Source organism: Dendrobates tinctorius, unplaced genomic scaffold (genome assembly GCF_039654945.1).
Source record: "Dendrobates tinctorius isolate UK_male_01 unplaced genomic scaffold, ASM3965494v1 ptg000367l, whole genome shotgun sequence".
NCBI classification, from domain to species: Eukaryota; Metazoa; Chordata; class Amphibia; order Anura; family Dendrobatidae; genus Dendrobates; species Dendrobates tinctorius.
The window spans coordinates 4,367,122-4,385,373 of NW_027362033.1; the positions used below are offsets into that span (position 1 = coordinate 4,367,122).

At 45.3% G+C, this 18,252-nt stretch overlaps 1 protein-coding gene across 2 annotated transcripts in view; it reads right to left on the reverse strand.

Moving 5' to 3' along the window:
• LOC141075709 (uncharacterized) overlaps positions 1-18,252 on the reverse strand; it is a 129,931-nt gene that overhangs the window by 86,465 nt on the left and 25,214 nt on the right. For both annotated transcript variants that reach the window (XM_073562849.1, XM_073562848.1), the window contains exon 2: positions 1,764-2,075. In XM_073562849.1, coding sequence (XP_073418950.1) covers positions 1,764-2,075 — 312 coding nt within the window. The remainder of the gene's footprint in view (positions 1-1,763; positions 2,076-18,252) is intronic.

Sequence of the window (18,252 nt, forward strand, 5' to 3'; positions counted from 1 at the left end):
GGGTGGGTGCTGTGTGATGGGTGATGTGTTATGGGATGGGTGATGTGTTATGGGATGGATACAGTGCTATTGAGTGGGTACTGTGTGATGGGTGATGTGTTATGGGATGGATACAGTGCTATTGGGTGGGTGCTGTGTGATGGGTGATGTGTTATGGGATGGGTGATGTGTTATGGGATGGATACAGTGCTATTGAGTGGGTACTGTGTGATGGGTGATGTGTTATGGGATGGATACAGTGCTATTGAGTGGGTACTGTGTGATGTGTTATGGGATGAGTGATGTGTTATGGGATGGTTACAGTGCTATTGAGTGGGTGCTGTGTGATGGGTGATGTGTTATGGGATGGGTGATGTGTTATGGTATGGATACAGTGCTATTGGGTGGGTACTGTGTGATGGGTATTTTGTTATGGGATGGGTGATGTGTTATGGGATGGGTGATGTGTTATGGGATGGGTGATGTGTTATGGAATGGATACAGTGCTTTTGAGTGGGTGCTGTGTGATGTGTTATGGGATGGGTGATGTGTTATGGGATGGGTACTGTGTTATGGGATGGTTACAGTGCTATTGGGTGGGTGCTGTGTGATGGGTGATGTGTTATGGGATGGGTGATGTGTTATGGGATGGGTGATGTGTTACGGGATGGATACAGTGCTATTGGGTGGGTACTCTGTGATGTGTTATGGGATGGGTGATGTGTTATGGGATGGGTGATGTGTTATGGGATGGGTGATGTGTTATGGGATGGTTACAGTGCTATTGGGTGGGTGCTGTGTGATGGGTGATGTGTTATGGGATGGTTACAGTGCTATTGGGTGGGTGCTGTGTAATGGGTGATGTGTTATGGGATGGGTGATGTGTTATGGGATGGGTGATGTGTTACGGGATGGATACAGTGCTATTGGGTGGGTACTCTGTGATGTGTTATGGGATGGGTGATGTGTTATGGGATGGGTGATGTGTTATGGGATGGGTGATGTGTTATGGGATGGTTACAGTGCTATTGGGTGGGTGCTGTGTGATGGGTGATGTGTTATGGGATGGGTGATGTGTTATGGGATGGGTGATGTGTTACGGGATGGATACAGTGCTATTGGGTGGGTGCTGTGTGATGGGTGATGTGTTATGGGATGGGTGATGTGTTATGGGATGGGTGATGTGTTACGGGATGGATACAGTGCTATTGGGTGGGTACTCTGTGATGTGTTATGGGATGGGTGATGTGTTATGGGATGGGTGATGTGTTATGGGATGGTTACAGTGCTATTGGGTGGGTGCTGTGTGATGGGTATTTTGTTATGGGATGGGTGATGTGTTATGGGATGGTTACAGTGCTTTTGGGTGGGTGCTGTGTGATGGGTATTTTGTTATGGGATGGGTACTGTGTAATGCCAGCAGCTGTTTGTCTTGGAGTAAATCACGCCATGTTTGTTCTTTGTATCTGGGTGTCTGTGAAACAGTCTTTGTCCAGCGCCCCGCACACATGCAGATCCTGGCATCACCATCATCATCACGATAGATCCCACCAGTAACAATGGGCTGAATGGTTCATATCATGAGAAGCCACATGATGGAGACCTGGGGACTTCCCTGATGACGCCAGATGATAGTAAACCTTGAAGGGCTGGGCACGGCTTCTGGAGATCTCCACATTTCTGAGTGGAGCTCATCTGACGTTCTTGTCTCAGGCCCCACAATCTTGTAATAATCCCGCAGGACTGACCTCCTCACCAGTTCCCACCTCACTGGGACCACTCACCAATCACAGTCAGGATCACGCGGAGCAGTGTTACGTGATTCAGCTTTTGCTCGTAGATACCGTTGTCTCTCTCAGTCAGGTTTGTGAGCAGGAAGGACTTGTTTTCTGGGAAGACTTGCCCTCGGTTTTCATAAACCTTATGTACTTGGGGATCTCCATGGTCCATCATCAACCAGCTGGGACTGCCACCTAATTTTCTTAGCTCGTAGATCATATTTCCTTTGAATTCGACTTCACTCTTCAGTCCTGGAAGGAGGACAGAAGAGCCGGTGGCTCGATGGATCTTGAGCTTCTCAATCTCAACATCTCCCACTGGAAAACACAGATACAACATTACAAAAGGACACAAAAGGAAGGCCCAGCCAAGAGCAATGACTGTTCTGTCTCTGACATAATTCACAACCTTTAACTGTCTATTTTGATAATATATACAATGATTTGCTGTGAATATCCATAGTATTCAGTTCAACCATAGATTTAATGTTTTCATTGTTTTTGGCTCCAACTACTGACCAAAGTCGTAACTGCATGTTTTTATGCATTGTTCTTCCTGAATTCTTTTCCATCTCTTCACAATGCATTTTGGGAAGGTTTGAAAAGCACCCGGGTAAGTTGCAAAGCATCATGGTTAAGTCCGGCCCCCATTTTTCCCTCCAGTTCTTCCATTTCCTCTCAAGCCTGCATTTTGTGAACATCTCATTTCTCTACTCCCCTTGCGTCAGCATCGCTGGTATGTAACATGCTCCCTGTATATAATCCCTATCTCATATTTGCCATCTTAGCTCTCTTGGTCAGCTAGTAGTACAGATATGTATGTTATGTATATATGTATTCCTATGAACCCAGTACTGATTGTATTCATATGGTTCTGTTTGAGAAAAAAGAGGAACTGAGACCAACGCTACATTCACATAACAGCTTTTATTGCAAAAGACAATAAGGGAGCAAGACAAATGGAGGCAAAATTACATCAAATGGAGAAACACTGTCTTTGTCACCGGATACAAGACGCACCCTGAGCGGTGAGGCTAGTGGCAAATGGGGGTGAATAAGATGAATTCCCTCATAGTGGGCGAGTGAAGTTTATACAAAAAGACAATAGTGAACCTTCCAAACCCCCTTTTTTTCCCATAACCATAGCCTGGGAATATAATCCTCATAAGTGATGGGATGGGGTGGAGGAAAATAAGTTGTCTATTGCACTTAGCCCAGTCAAGTAATTATAAGGTTAAAACATACCCATCATTGCAACCACCGGCAACCCGCTGACCAGGAGAGCCCCGACGCACGTTTCGCGGTATAACCGCTTCCTCGGGGGCGTGGCTAAAGTAGTGACAATTGCCCAGTTAAATACCTAATACAAACAGTCACATGTGATCAAGAGTCCAATCCTGGGAGACATAGGTAACCGGGTAGAAGTCAAAATCTCCACCCCCATTGTCTCAACAGGAAGTGACCCCGACGGAGGGTTGGCTGGCGCCTAGCCGTTACCCAGCGACGGAGCACGCCCGAGAGAACAGCGGGGAAGAGGAGAGAGGACCCCGCCCACACACGCCTCCCAGTCACATGTGGCCAACTGTCCCGGCCGTTGCCCAACAACGGAACACGCCCAGGATAGCCGCAGAGAGAGAGGGAGGAAAATTAACCCGCAAGCGCCTCCCAGTCACATGCGACTGGTTGTCCAATCATGAAAGAACAAAGTAACATATACATACATACATACATATCTGCTTAAGGGAAAATGCACAGTGAGAGAGGCGGCTTGTACAAAGCCGCTACCCAATGGCTGCGCACGCCAGAGACACAGCAAATTTAATTAATTAGCCGACCACAGTAAGAGCCATTAATACCCATCTTATCATTAAAATATCACAATATTGCTCATAGAACCAACATTTGGACGACCTGAATGAAGGAGTGCAAACAGTAGAGCATTTACAAAATAAAGCTTATAAAGCCAACACTTAGATGACATGAAAAATGCAAACAATCCTTTATCAAATACATATAAGCATGACCCCAGATAAACCCACACTGAGGTATGATAATGAGGAGGACAATTTGGTGCATTTATAGTCATAAGACACCGAAACATCAATATATCAAAGACCAAGGAATCACCAAAGATAGAAAATATAAGTCGATGAGCCTTGAGAACAGTGCGCTCTCGTCTTCTCCAATGTACCGTCTCATGATATCTTCACTGTAAGGAGATAAAAGGCCACAGAGAGCACCGGATACTCCAGAATATGAGAAGGTCCAAAAATCATCCATAGATAAATGGATAATTTAATGCTGTATATAGGGCATAAAGGAACCAGGAAGAAAACTATGGGCAAAGAAAATAAGAAAAATTAAACAATTTAAAAACAAATACTGTACAAAATATACATAAGGTAGGGTCAAAAAGGCAGAGCGGCAGGAAAAAATGTCCAAAGGTAATAACCTCATAGAAATGACGCAAAAGCCAGGGACTCCTTGAGTCCGTGGGGAGTCATGGTGCCAAGCATGGTGATCCACCTGCTCTCGGCCTGTGCCAGCAGGCGTTTAATATCACCACCCCTGATACCAGTCTTCAGGTGTTGTATACCTCTTACCAGGAATGATTTAGGGTCACAACCATGATGGATCTTGTAATGCCGAGGTATAGTTTTCAATTGGGAGATGTCGGAGTCATCTACCGCTACCACGATATCCCGGACGTGCTCTCTAGTACGCCCCTTCAGCTGGCGGGACGTTAGGCCAATATATATTCTAGGCCACCCGCAGGAGGCATAATAAACCACCTGAGTGGTGCTACAAGTAATATATTGGCGGATGGAAAAGGTACGTGTACCGTCAGCTGATTGGAAAGTAGACGTCCGCAAAATATTTTTGCAGGCCACAGAATGGCCACAGGGAAACACCTCTGAGGAGGACCACGGGAATCAAAGACTTTTTTTGATGGGGGATATAGTGGGAATGCACCAGTAGGTCTCCCAAATTGGGACTCCTACGGTAAGTCATAAGAGGGCGTCCTGACTGGACATTATCTAGACATGGTTCAGTTCGTAAAATATCCCAATGCCTATTAAGGCATTGCCTCATTGTATCCCACTCCCCATTAAAGGTAGAGATAAATCTCACCATATCTCGTGAGTCCTTCCTCTTTGGTGGAGGATGCAGAAGGGCCGAACGCTTAGATTTCTTGGCAGGATTATAACCCCTTATAATGCTGCGGTGGCTGTAACCCCTCACAAGGAATCGCTCCCTTAGGTCATCTGCCTGTTGTTGGAATCTCTGATCAGAGGAACATATTCGGCGCATGCGCAGAAATTGCCCAACTGGGACGGCCCGTATTGTTGCATAGGGATGGCAGGAGTCGGCATGGAGAAGAGAATTCACGGAGGTGGGATTTCTATAGACATCTGTTTGCAGATGTAACTGTTGGTCAACCAAAATTTTGATGTCCAAGAAATCCACCTCCGTCTGGCTGTGACTATAAGTTAATTTAATGTTAAATCTATTGGAGTTAAGCTCTTCCATGAAAAGTTGAAGTTGATGTTGCGACCCCTGCCAGATGATGAAAACATCATCGATATATCGTAGCCAGCACTGCACATGGCCCACGGCCCGCACCCTCTCCTCCCCAAAGATCTCCCTTTCCCAAAACCCCAATAAGAGGCCGGCCTTTTATCTCCTTACAGTGAAGATATCATGAGACGGCACATTGGAGAAGACGCGAGCGCACTGTTCTCAAGGCTCATTGACTTATATTTTCTATCTTTGGTGAATCCTTGGTCTTGGATATATTGATGTTTCGGTGTCTTATGAATATAAATGCACCAAATTGTCCTCCTCATTATCATACCTCAGTGTGGGTTTATCTGGGGTCATGCTTATATGTATTTGATAAAGGATTGTTTGCATTTTTCATGTCATCTAAGTGTTGGCTTTATAAGCTTTATATTGTGATTGCTCTACTGTTTGCACTCCTTCATTCAGGTCGTCCAAATGTTGGTTCTATGAGCAATATTGTGATATTCTAATGATAAGATGGGTATTAATGGCTCTTACTGTGGTGGGCTAATTAATTAAATTTGCTGTGTCTCGGGCATGCGCAGTCATTGGGTAGCGGCTTTGTACAAGCCGCCTCTCTCACTGTGCATTTTCCCTTAAGCAGAACTTTGACGGAGGATTTGATATTCTTTTCCCCACCACGTATATGTTATTTTGTTCTATCATGATTGGACAACCAGTCGCATGTGACTGGGAGGCGCTTGCGGGCGAGTTTTCCTCCCTCTCTCTCCGCTGCTATCCTGGGCGTGTTCCGTTGCTAGGCAACGGCCGGGACAGCTGGCCACATGTGACTGGGAGGCGCGTGTGGGCGGAGTCCTCTCTCCTCTTCCCCGCTGTTCTCTCGGGCGTCACTTCCTGTTGAGACAATGGGGGTGGAGATTTTGACTTCTATCCAGTTACCTATGTCTCCCAGGATTGGACTCTTGATCACATGTGACTGTTTGTATTAGGTATTTAACTGGGCAATTGTCACTAGTTTAGTCACGCCCCCCGAGGAAGCGGTTATACCGCGAAACGTGCGTCGGGGCTCTCCTGGTCAGCGGGTTGCAATGATGGGTATGTTTTAACCTTATAATTACTTGACTGGGCTAAGTGCAATACACAACTTATTTCCCTCCACCCCGTCCCATCACTTATGAGGATTATATTCCCAGGCGATGGTTATGGGGGAAAAAAGGGGGTTTGGAAGGTTCACTATTGTCTTTCTGTATAAACTTCACTTGCCGACTATGAGGGAATTAATCTTATTCACCCCCATTTGCCACTAGCCTCACCGCTCAGGGTGCGTCTTGTATCCGGTGACAAAGACAGTGTTTCTCCATTTGATGTAATTTTGCCTCCATTTGTCTTGCTCCCTTATTGTCTTTTGCAATAAAAGCTGTTATGTGAATGTAGCTTTGGACTCCGTTCCTCTTTTTTCTCAGTTTTTGTGAGTCGCCTCTGCGTCTTTATCTGGGGTACTTTTGTGCACTTCCACAGCATGAATAAATATGTACTTTGAGGGTATTTTTCTTTATTTTGTTCCAATATGTTTCTGTTTGTAGTTTCACCGCATCAATATACCCTATGTTCAATAAACCACAGATTCAACTCCAGTCTCCCTTATTGGACCCCGGTATAGCAGTTTAGCTGCTTGTTAAGCTACATGAATCCCGTTCATTTAGTGAGGACACGACAGTGAAACAGCGGCTCTCCAGCTAGTGGAACTCAGAGATGGAAGATTCTTCCTTCCTGCAGAGGCCAGTTACACAGCGCCATCCAGCTAGTGCAATTCAGGGAAAGGACAGCCTTCATCCATCCTGCAGGAACTAGTGATGCTGCAGAACTCCATCTAGTGAGATTCAAGTCACCGGCTACACAGAGACTAATACAGCTGCAGCAATCTCTGCACAGCCAAGCATCCCTCCAAGACACCATGTCCCACAAATCACACAGGACAAAATCTGCTACATCCGTCTCCTCAAAGACTGTATCTATCATCAGCGCGGTCGCCATTGCCCGCGCAAATGCTGAAGCCGCCAAAATGCGAGCAAGCTATGCTGAAGAAGAGATGCAACTTAAATTAGAGAAAGCGCGCCCAGAAGATCAAGAGAGAAAGTCACGCATAGAAAGAGAGAAGTCACGCTTAGAAAGAGATGAGCAAGAGAGAAAGATGCAGTTAGAGAAGGCACGTGTGGATGCCGTCTTAGAGAGCCTAGCAGTAAAAAGAGAGGCTGCTGCAGCACTAGCCGAGGCAGAATCACTAGAAGCCGCGCACAACCCTGAGCTGCATAGCTGAAGCAGTACTTCAAGTCTGAAGTTACCACTGCAAGATTCACCACAACGCACATCTCAGTATGTTAATGAACTTCCTGATCTAAACTATAACCAAGATCACGACATATCTAGTGAAGCAAGCGAGAGTCATCATGAGGCTCAGCTCCAGGAAAACGTGGAGCAAAACAACTCTGCTGTCTACCTTGCCCCTTGCCAGGTAACCAACGTGAATCACCTTGCTGACACACCGCACATCAGACCGAAGCAATATGACACCGGCTGGCGCCACCCTGAGGATACTAACAGGTCTGAACGCACCTCACACCACTATCAGGGTGACCCATCACCAGTATACTCTGCTGACAACCGATTCACATCAGAATTTGCTAAGCTCATCTCACGACGTGATCTGGTTGCCAAGGGACTCATGAAATTCATTGACCACGTTGAAGGTTACAGAGCTTGGAAAGCTTCCTTCCAAATTGTCACTAGAGACTTGGGGCTACAACACAGGGAAGAGATAGACCTCTTAGTCAAATACCTAGGAGAAGAGTCAGTCAAACACGCAGTAAGAATCAGAGATATTAATATAAACCACCCTCAAATTGGCCTTAAAGAGATCTGGAAGAGGCTGGATGAGTGTTACGGCTCTGCAGAGGTAATAGAGAGAGCCTTGTTCAAAAGCATCGCTGACTTTCCTAAAATATGTAACAAAGGTCTCCCAAAACATAGAGAGCTAGGTGACCTGCTACAAGAGGTCCTAGTTGCCAAATGTGAAGGTGACCTACCAGGACTTGCATACCTTGACACAGCCAAAGGTGTTAACCCTATAGTCCAAAAGTTGCCCTACAATCTACAGGAGAGGTGTCTCACACATGGTTCCACGTGCAAATACAAACACAGTGTTTCATTCCCTCCCTTCTCTGTTTTTGTAGACTTTATACACAAACAAGCGACAATCAGAAATGATCCCTGCTGTGACTTTGCAATGTCATATGCCGCACCACCACCAGCTGCAAACCCACGCAGAACATCTGTGGCAGTGCACAAGACTAATGTTTCTTCTCCAAGTTCCAATTACAGGTCTGCTGGCCGCTCTCAATCAGAGACAAAGGTACAAGAACCTGACAAGCAAAGCCCGCTCCATCAGAAGCCTCATCCTATCCTGAAATGCAGAGCCTTCAAAGGAAAATCTATGCCAGATTGCAGAAGGTTCCTGAAAGAGAACGGTATCTGCTACAAGTGCTGCTCATCTACCACTCATCTCGCCAAGGATTGTAAGGTCAGTGTAAAATGCACAGAATGTGGCACCACAGATCATAACTCTGCCCTACACCCTGACCCAGCTCCATGGAGTGCACAGAACACACCAGCTGACAGTGTGCATGGCAGGGAGGAAAGAAGCACTCATGCAGCTACGCCAGAGACCACTTCACAATGTACTGAAGTCTGTAAAGGGACAATAGACAGTAGTTCCTGTTCTAAAATATTCCTCGTCAGAGTCTACCCAAATGGTCAAAGAGACAAAGCTGTAAGACTGTATGCTATCTTGGATGATCAAAGTAATCGATCCCTGGCTAGATCAACATTCTTTGACCTATTCAACATCAAAGGACCAAGCACCCCCTACTCATTAAAGACATGTGCAGGTACTGTGACAACAGCAGGCAGGAAAGCCACTGACTACCAAATTGAGTCCTTAGACGGACAATTCTGCCTACCACTACCTACAATCATCAAGTGTAACCATATCCCACACAACGGATCTGAAATCCCTACACCAGATGTGGCAATCCATCATGCTCACTTGAAACGCATAGAACACCTTAGGCCGGGGTCACACTAACGGCGCAAAATACGGTCCGTAGTTTACAGGCGTAATACGAATGAATGACCCCTAAATAGTGCTCCGTAGGTCATCCGTAAGCAAGGTGTTGCGTATTTTGCACATGTCAGCATCCGTATGCAATCAGTATGGCGAGATTTTCTCGCAGCCTTGCAAAATGGACATTTAACGGTTTTGAGGCCTGCTAACTATTTAAATCATTAGCCTGAACCCTATTTCTTGGCTCAGGAACAGGTGGCTGCCTCCATTCTGTCCATTTGTCACCTTGCCTTCACTAGGTGTGTTGCTGTTGTATGTGCAACATGGCAGAGGGTCTGAGATTCAACATAACTGAGCAGGTTCTCTTCAACTGGCTTTTGTCACGCCGCTTTGGCCAACCATACCCAGTGATAGTGGATCCGCGGAGGAGGAGACGCATGTGGGTCCATCCACTTCTGAGGCAACGACTCACAAGAGTTAATTTTCACCGCCTCTATTCTTCTCTGCGGGAGCATCCTGTCAAATTCTACCAGTACTGTCGCATGAGCATTTCCACATTTGATCAACTCTTGGAGACAGTGCGCCCTGGGATCACCTACCAGGACACAAGGATGCGCAAAGCCATATCTGCAGAGGAGCGACTTCTACTCACAATACGGTATGTACTACACAGCCACATTCTCTATGTTCATGATGTGTTGGGCAAAGTTTGAATTTTTGCCTTCTTGGAGTAAGTTTTAGGCCCTCATCTTAGTCAACATATGTTTCAACTTCTATCCACAACTCGGGCCTGAGAACACATGGCACTTCCCAACTACTGTATATACCAAAAAGATCAAGGAAGCATAATGCCATAAAATGTAAATTACTTTATTGAAATACGTACAACAAAGATAGACATAAAATGAGATGGATATATCGATGGATATCACTGGTACAAATGTGCTAAACATATACAGATACACAGAAAATGGTATACCTAATAATCAGATATCAAGAAAATCATAACAAAGTGTATCAGTATGAAGTATGAGGGATATATAACGCATGTGCATTCCTAAACGACTAGATTATAAGGTACTATAGTAGTATTGCTATCAAGAAAAGGAGCTGTAGGCATCCATGGCAGTGAGATGGCCACCACCAAAAATATATGACCCAAATGGCAAGAAAGAGCTCTCAACAGCTAATGCAGTAATATGGCCAAATTTAATGCACGACACTGCTTTAATAATTTGGACAAAAATTCATGTCCTAAAAAAGCTAATGATGCACATGTTCACCCATTGTCACAGCTATGACACTAAGTAGACGTGTATACTGTTATAATGCAACACTGCTATAATAATTTGGACAGACCAGTCCTAGAAAAGTGCTAATAGTGCACATATTGGTCTGCTGTCACAGCTGTAATATTAAGTAAACGTGCAAAAAAAATGGCCAGAAGAAAACATTAGCTCAAAAAGAAGCTGAATGGATATACAAGCTGGGAACGGTCCAACCGAGGGGACTCAATGAGGTTCTGAGCTTTGCCCCATTTCTGTAGGATGCTATTGTTGTAAGGTGTAGGTTCGTTTTTCTTTGTTTTTATATTTTTTAATTCTTAGTTTTATTTTCAGTTTTTCTTTATCAATTGTCGCGTGGTGTATTTGGACATCGGGTCAGGATGATGCCTCCAAGTCTACCAATTGAGAAGTTGTTATATTCCATCTGATATTGGAGGGATCCGAATACCTATTGGTCCACACTCATGGGAAATCAAGAGAGAATGTGATCATTTATCTTTCAGGACTGCTGCATGTCTACACTGTGGACTTTGATGTCTAGATAGAGTGTGCACACATTAGGACATTATGTATGTCTTTGGGTTCGCACAAAACCTTTTTTGGAGTCTTTACCTTTTTAATCTTAATATATTCATGTGCCAATGGATTTGCATATGGGTGACACTTCAGCAACAATTATATTTCTATATATAGTATTTAGGGAAGGAAGACGTTATGTCAAAATTTCTGTAGAATTACACATCCATATCTCCATATGGCCATTTTTTGCCTAATGGTGTAATATTGTTCTAATTATGCTGATAACTAGGGGGATAATTCATGACATTATATGTTTTTGATTTTAATTCTCTTGTGTACGATGTATGCAGTCGAAACCCTTAATCTTGCTGCTACATATACTATTGTTAAACTTACTAAACAATGATCATCAATATTGTTTTCTTTATATCAGTATTTTTTGGAATTTTTCGCTGTTTTATCAACAGATATCTATCCATTGTATATTGTATATTTTAATGGAGAAATTTTTGGGAATATGGATTTCTGTACACAATTTGACAGGACGTTATTTATGCCCATTATATATTTATAAATGATGCACCTGAGCAACATGGCTTTAAGACACTTTACTATACCGTTATTTCCCTGGCCTCAATCAGCCGTCTCCACATCATGACGTGTATGATGGGGAGTGGCTGTGCGGCCGGGGGACGCGCGCCATGATGACGTCACACGCCGGGCACCGGGCGATTTCTCAGCGGTGAGTGATTTGCAATCATGTTGCTATATATACTTCAATACACCCCACAGCCACACTTACTTACCTCCCAGGACGAAGCTAAGGCGAAACGCGCGTCGGGGACTGCGGTATCTCAGGTCATATATGCTTTTCATTTAGGGGGCTTATTAGCATTTCAATGGGGACTTATATGCCATGGACACATTTGTGTCATTCTTTGTACCCATGTCTCTGACATGTTTATGTGGGTATATACTACCTTGTGAAAACTTTGGTGTCTAAAATTGCCTAAACCAGCGCATTTATAAATATTGAATATTCTGGCCATTTTTTTTGCACGTTTACTTAATATTACAGCTGTGACAGCAGACCAATATGTGCACTATTAGCACTTTTCTAGGACTGGTCTGTCCAATTTATTATAGCAGTGTTGCATTATAACAGTATACACGTCTACTTAGTGTCATAGCTGTGACAATGGGTGAACATGTGCATCATTAGCTTTTTTAGGACATGAATTTTTGTCCAAATTATTAAAGCAGTGTCGTGCATTAAATTTGGCCATATTACTGCATTAGCTGTTGAGAGCTCTTTCTTGCCATTTGGGTCATATATTTTTGGTGGTGGCTATCTCACTGCCATGGATGCCTACAGCTCCTTTTCTTGATAGCAATACTACTATAGTACCTTATAATCTAGTCGTTTAGGAATGCACATGCGTTATATATCCTTCATACTTCATACTGATACACTTTGTTATGATTTTCTTGATATCTGATTATTAGGTATACCATTTTCTGTGTATCTGTATATGTTTAGCACATTTGTACCAGTGATATCCATCGATATATCCATCTCATTTTATGTCTATCTTTGTTGTACGTATTTCAATAAAGTAATTTACATTTTATGGCATTATGCTTCCTTGATCTTTTTGGTATATATGTTTCAACTTACAGACCCGAATGTTATGTGGAATATGTACTGAATATCACTTACTGATTGTGCAAAGCAAGATGTGTGTGTTATTTGCTCTGAAATCTTACCAAGTTCGGTATGTGTGGACCTGTTTGTTTTGTAAATATGTGCATTCGACAATCATCCTTTTCTGTTGTTCTACAGCTTCCTGTCCACTGGCCTGTCTTATGCCGCCCTCCACCATGAGTTTCTGATTGGAGGATCTACCATTTCTGGCATAGTCAGGTCAACATGTATTGAAATCTGGACAAGACTCCATCAGGTGGTCATGCCCGAGCCCAGGATGGAAGACTGGTTGAGGATATCAAGGGACTTTGAGGAGGAATGCCAGTTTCCTAATTGTATTGGGGCCCTTGATGGCAAACATATCCGGGTGCGTAAGCCGCCGAACTCTGGCTCCCAATTCTTCAATTATAAACAATACTTTTCTGTTGTATTGTTGGCTCTGGCCGACCCTCAATACAAGTTTATAATTGTTGACATTGGGGCCTATGGAAGGACGGGAGACTCTAGAGTCTTCAATACTTCCATTATGGCTCGGCGGCTACGCACCAACCAGTTGGATCTACCACCACCACGCCAGCTACCAGGCTCCACTGAAGAATCAGTCCCTTATGTCCTTGTGGCAGATGAGGCCTTTCAGTTAACACGCAATGTCATGAGGCCATATCCACGGCGCAACCTTCACCACAGGCACAGGATATTTAACTTGCGCCTATCACGTGCTCGGCGACTGGTGGAGTGTTCCTTTGGCATTGTTTGTGCCAAATGACGTGTACTCCAGTCTGCCATTCAGCTGAGTGAACAAAATGTTAATGAAGTTGTGAAATCCTGTGTGGTTCTTCATAACTTCACCAGGATACATGATTGCTCCTCCTCGGCTGGTGTTGTGCGTAGGCCGGACAATGTGCGTAGGGTGAGACCACCTATCTACCCTCAACGTAGACCAATCTCTGGCCTCAAAGTGCGTGATCTTTCCACTAATTACTTTATGGCACCTCAGGGGGAACCTTCTTGGCAAGAGCATGCTGTGTCTATGTAAGCAATGTTGGTTTGATGTGTGTCAAAATAAATATATTTCTACCCCTTCTGAATCTATGACTGTTGAATTGATTTGGTGAGCATATTTTGATAGGGGTTTGGACAATTAAGACAGAGACGTAAAGTGTAGTTGGCCAATTTTTACTTTTGCCTTTTTTTGGGGGTTTTTTTTTAGTTTGTAAGGCAAAAATATTCTTGCCCTATGAAAAACTTGGGCAATGGCCCAAATTGGGCTTTTGGCATATTTCAACATTGTTGTTAAAACAAAATTACAAACATATCCAACAACATACATAGTGCAATAACAACATTGCAACTCTACACATTTGTAATCCAAAGTAAAAAAGAAGAGATATCCATCATCAAAATGAGCTACACAAGATAATACTCACATTTATTCTGAAGGTTTTCAAATCCTATTAATAAGCCACCATGACAGGCAAGGCTAGCTTACGCGTCTCTGACACATATTACATGTCTGTAATAAACACAATATTTCACCGCACTATACTGGGAAAGTCAAAGGATCAAATTAGAAGACTGACTTGATAATACATAGCGAGAGCGTGATGGTCTTGAGGCTGTTTGCCTTGATTTTGGAATCTAGTTAGCTGGCCTAAATTGGACTAAGAGAATATGGACAGCACACTCTCTCTATGCATTATCAAGTGAGTACTCTATTTTGATCCTTTGACTTTCCCAGTATAGCGCGGTGAAATATTGTATTTTTAACAGACATGTAATATGTCTCAGAAACACATAAGGTAGCCTTGCCTGTCATGGTGTCTTAATCATATGATTTGAAATCCGTCATAAGAAATGTTAGTATTATGTTTTAGCTCATGTTGCTGCTGGATAAAACCTCTTTTTGACTTTGCCTTGGGATTTTGAGCATCAGTTCAAACACACTGGACATCTCCTCCCATCAAAACAATTAACAACACTCATGTACAGTATGGGTTTACTAATTCCATGTTTTTAGCCACTTATAAATTGTGGAATGTTGGGGAAGGAGAAGGCGGAGGAGCAGCCTGTGGTTGCTGCTGACTACTTTGAGCAACATCGCCCTGTGTGGGTGCATACTGTTGCCCATGGTGTTGGTACTGACCTTCCTCCTGTGAATGTTGGGGGTAGCGGCCTTAGTAATACTGCTGAGGGGCATCTTGTTGTGGCGGGTAGGCCCGTGTCTCATACCCACCAATATAGCCATGTCGTCCCCAACCAAGTTGGGACCAGCCTCCAACACTGGGTGGGAAAAAGTGGCCATATTGGTGGGGTTGGCTAGAGCCAGAAATCTGTTGCTGCTGTTGGGAAGGTTGGGTAGGGGGAGGAAGGGGGTGAGGTGTAGGCCCACGTATTAGAGGATGTTCAGACCCTGCTTGAGCAAGCATCTGTGTGGGTGGTCTCATGCGCATTAGATTTCTGGGGGAAAGCTGCCACCTCTCCAGATATTCGAAAAGCTCATATGGGGTGGGGGGGGGGGTGCTTGCATCAAGCAGGATCTGAAAACATCCCCTAATACGGAGCCTGACCTCACGGGAAAGGGCACGGAGATAAAGGGCCAGGCTACGTGAATAGGCCTCCTCCCCATCATCTGTAGTGACTCTGGACAAATAATTTAGGACCCCTGTGTCCACATTGGCCCTGCTCTCTTGAACAGCGACCTGGCGCCTTCTTCATCCTCGCCGGGATGTTACAGCAGCCTATGGGGATCCCCGGATCTGGGCAGTTGGGCTGCTGCTCAAGTTGCCCTGCTCTTCCAGGATGGGTGATGGGGCAGCAGCAGACGGTCCTGGTGGTGTGGTTTGTTGGGCAGCCAATGGGTTCTCCTGTGATGACTCATCTTCACCCATGCTTCTTGTTGGGGGTGAAGATGGGACAGCCACCTCATCCCCTAGAGGATCAATTATGGGCTCTGTCTCTGAGCCCATTCCTCGATCCGTAAGGTTGGACTGAGTTCTGTTATGAAATAGAACAGAGGCAAAAATACATCAATATTTTTGGCCCTGTAAAGTATGGTGCAATGTGGTGTGAGGTATCTACTTATGGTCTCAGAGCCAGAATTGGGGAGAGGAAGGAGAGGCGGTCATAATACACATATTTGCGTTTCAAGTAGCCCGCATCCCCACTCCTGGACCGCTGCTGACGTTCCCGGCGGTATTGGTCCCGGATGCTTCCCCAGCATCTCATCACATCTTCCACTGCAATGTGACAGGAAATATTCTCAGTTTCACATATGTGATCGGTCACATTTGCTACCAGTAGTCTAGGCATGGGGCCTTCTGGGGTGTGCTTTCTACCCAGGGTGGCATATCTAATTGGCACATCCAGGCCAGATACACAGGGTCACAATAGTTCATGTATCAAGTAACTACACTTAATAACTTGGTTGGCCAAGAGGATGAGGAGCTTGTGGCCTGGGCCAAATTATGGCAGTGTCAAACCACGGGTCACATCAAAATCTACCCGCCTCATGAGGCAAAAAGGAGAAGGACAGGAAGGGGGGGGGGCAGAATCTGTAATCATTTTTTGATGTGAGGTAATTTTAATCATTTTTGGCTTGTACTTACTCAGTTTCTGCTGCTCCTCACGTGGCCGATCACCAAAGTCATGGAACATCTGGCGACATATGCGCCTCCATGACGCCTCCTTTCTTGCCCGGTTCGCATAATTGGGATCCCTTTCGTCCCAAAGTTCTGGTCGCTCCTGCACTAATACAATCAGCATCTCCACATTGAGGAAACATGGCGCCATGACGCTGCTGTACTCCGTGGAGGCGTACTGCCGGGATGTCTTTTTGAGCCCATTTGCATGTCTAGGCTTCCTGATGATGGATTGGCCCATATCCTGTCACCAGGAGAAGTCCTGCGTATTTCTCGCAAGTCACACGTGTGTTCCGTGTGTAATCCGTATTTTTTGCGCACCCATAGACTTGCATTGGCGTACTACGGGCGTAATACGCTGACAGTCTCAGCATGCTGCGATTGGCACGGAGCGTAGGATAAGGATGAGAAATATACGGCTGATGGGAGCAAACCCATAGGGAATCATTGGTCCGTGTGTAATGCGTGGTGCTAGCGCCTCTCACTCGTCTGTATTCCTCGCCAGTGTGACCCCGGCCTCATACCGGAAATCGACCCTCAGGCACAGATAATACTGCTGTTGAGAAGAGATATCCTACAGGTTCTGTAGGGATTTGCACTGGTAGGCGATGGCAGGGCCGCAGCAACGAGGCAACACACAGGCTTAAAGTCCAACTTCAGTGGTTTAATGTCACTTTGGTAAACAGCAGGTTAACAGAAAGTAACGGAAAACATAAATATACTCCAGCTTGGAGAACCACTGGTCCCAGACTCACCCTTGCATGAGACGGGCTTAACTAAGCGACTGCCAGGTCAGCGGCATCCGCCAGGTGCCATTCCCGGGGTTGTTTGGAGTCTTGCTGCTATAGCTCTGCAGCACGGGTGATCCTGCAAAATCAGGCTAACTCCAGCCAAGTTCCTGTATCTTCCACACACACTCACCATGTGCCAAACACCAACCTCCATTATATAGCCCATAACCCCTCCCACAGGTGAGGTAGACATCACACGGGCTGATCACGTGACCCTGACATCATCGTGGATCGCCCTCCCAGGGCAGCGGGGTACTCGGAACCGGGCCCGGTGGATTTCAATGGGAGTTGTCACGGTAGCTGTGATCTGGTCCGTGGCCCTGGGCGTCCATTGTAACAGGGGGAAATGTTGAGTGTGCAAATGCTGATTAAAGTCTATGAGTGAATGACTCGTGATGCCACCTGTGGTGTTCGGCAATGAAGATGTTAAGCCGACGCTGCAGACAGATCCTCTGGGACAGATGGTGTAGTGCAGCAATGATGTTATAGCCGTCCACAGGTAGGGCTGTAGTCCCAGGGCAGAGTAGGTGAAGAGATAGGGAGGAGACGTAGATGGTGCGGTGTCAGGCACAGCGATGTAGCAGTGCTGAGTGTGTTGGCGCAGAAATAAGTGGAGGACACCAGGGCATGTAGTTCCAAAGCTTTACTCACAGTCTGTTGAGCATACAGGTGCCGGAATCCGTGCCGTGTCCTCCGGGTCAGGAGCCCAGCCAACTTCCAGGCAAGATGAAGTCTACCGTTCCAACACTCCGCCAACATATGTGCCTTTTCTGAACGTCTCCCTTTTGCGCCTATAGTGAAGTACTCTCAGTACTGAGTTACACTGGAGTTCCTCGTGTCAGATGTTCCTATGAACTCTACTTGTACGGCAGACAGCTGTAGCCTGCTTCGGGGACTCCTTGCTACCAAGT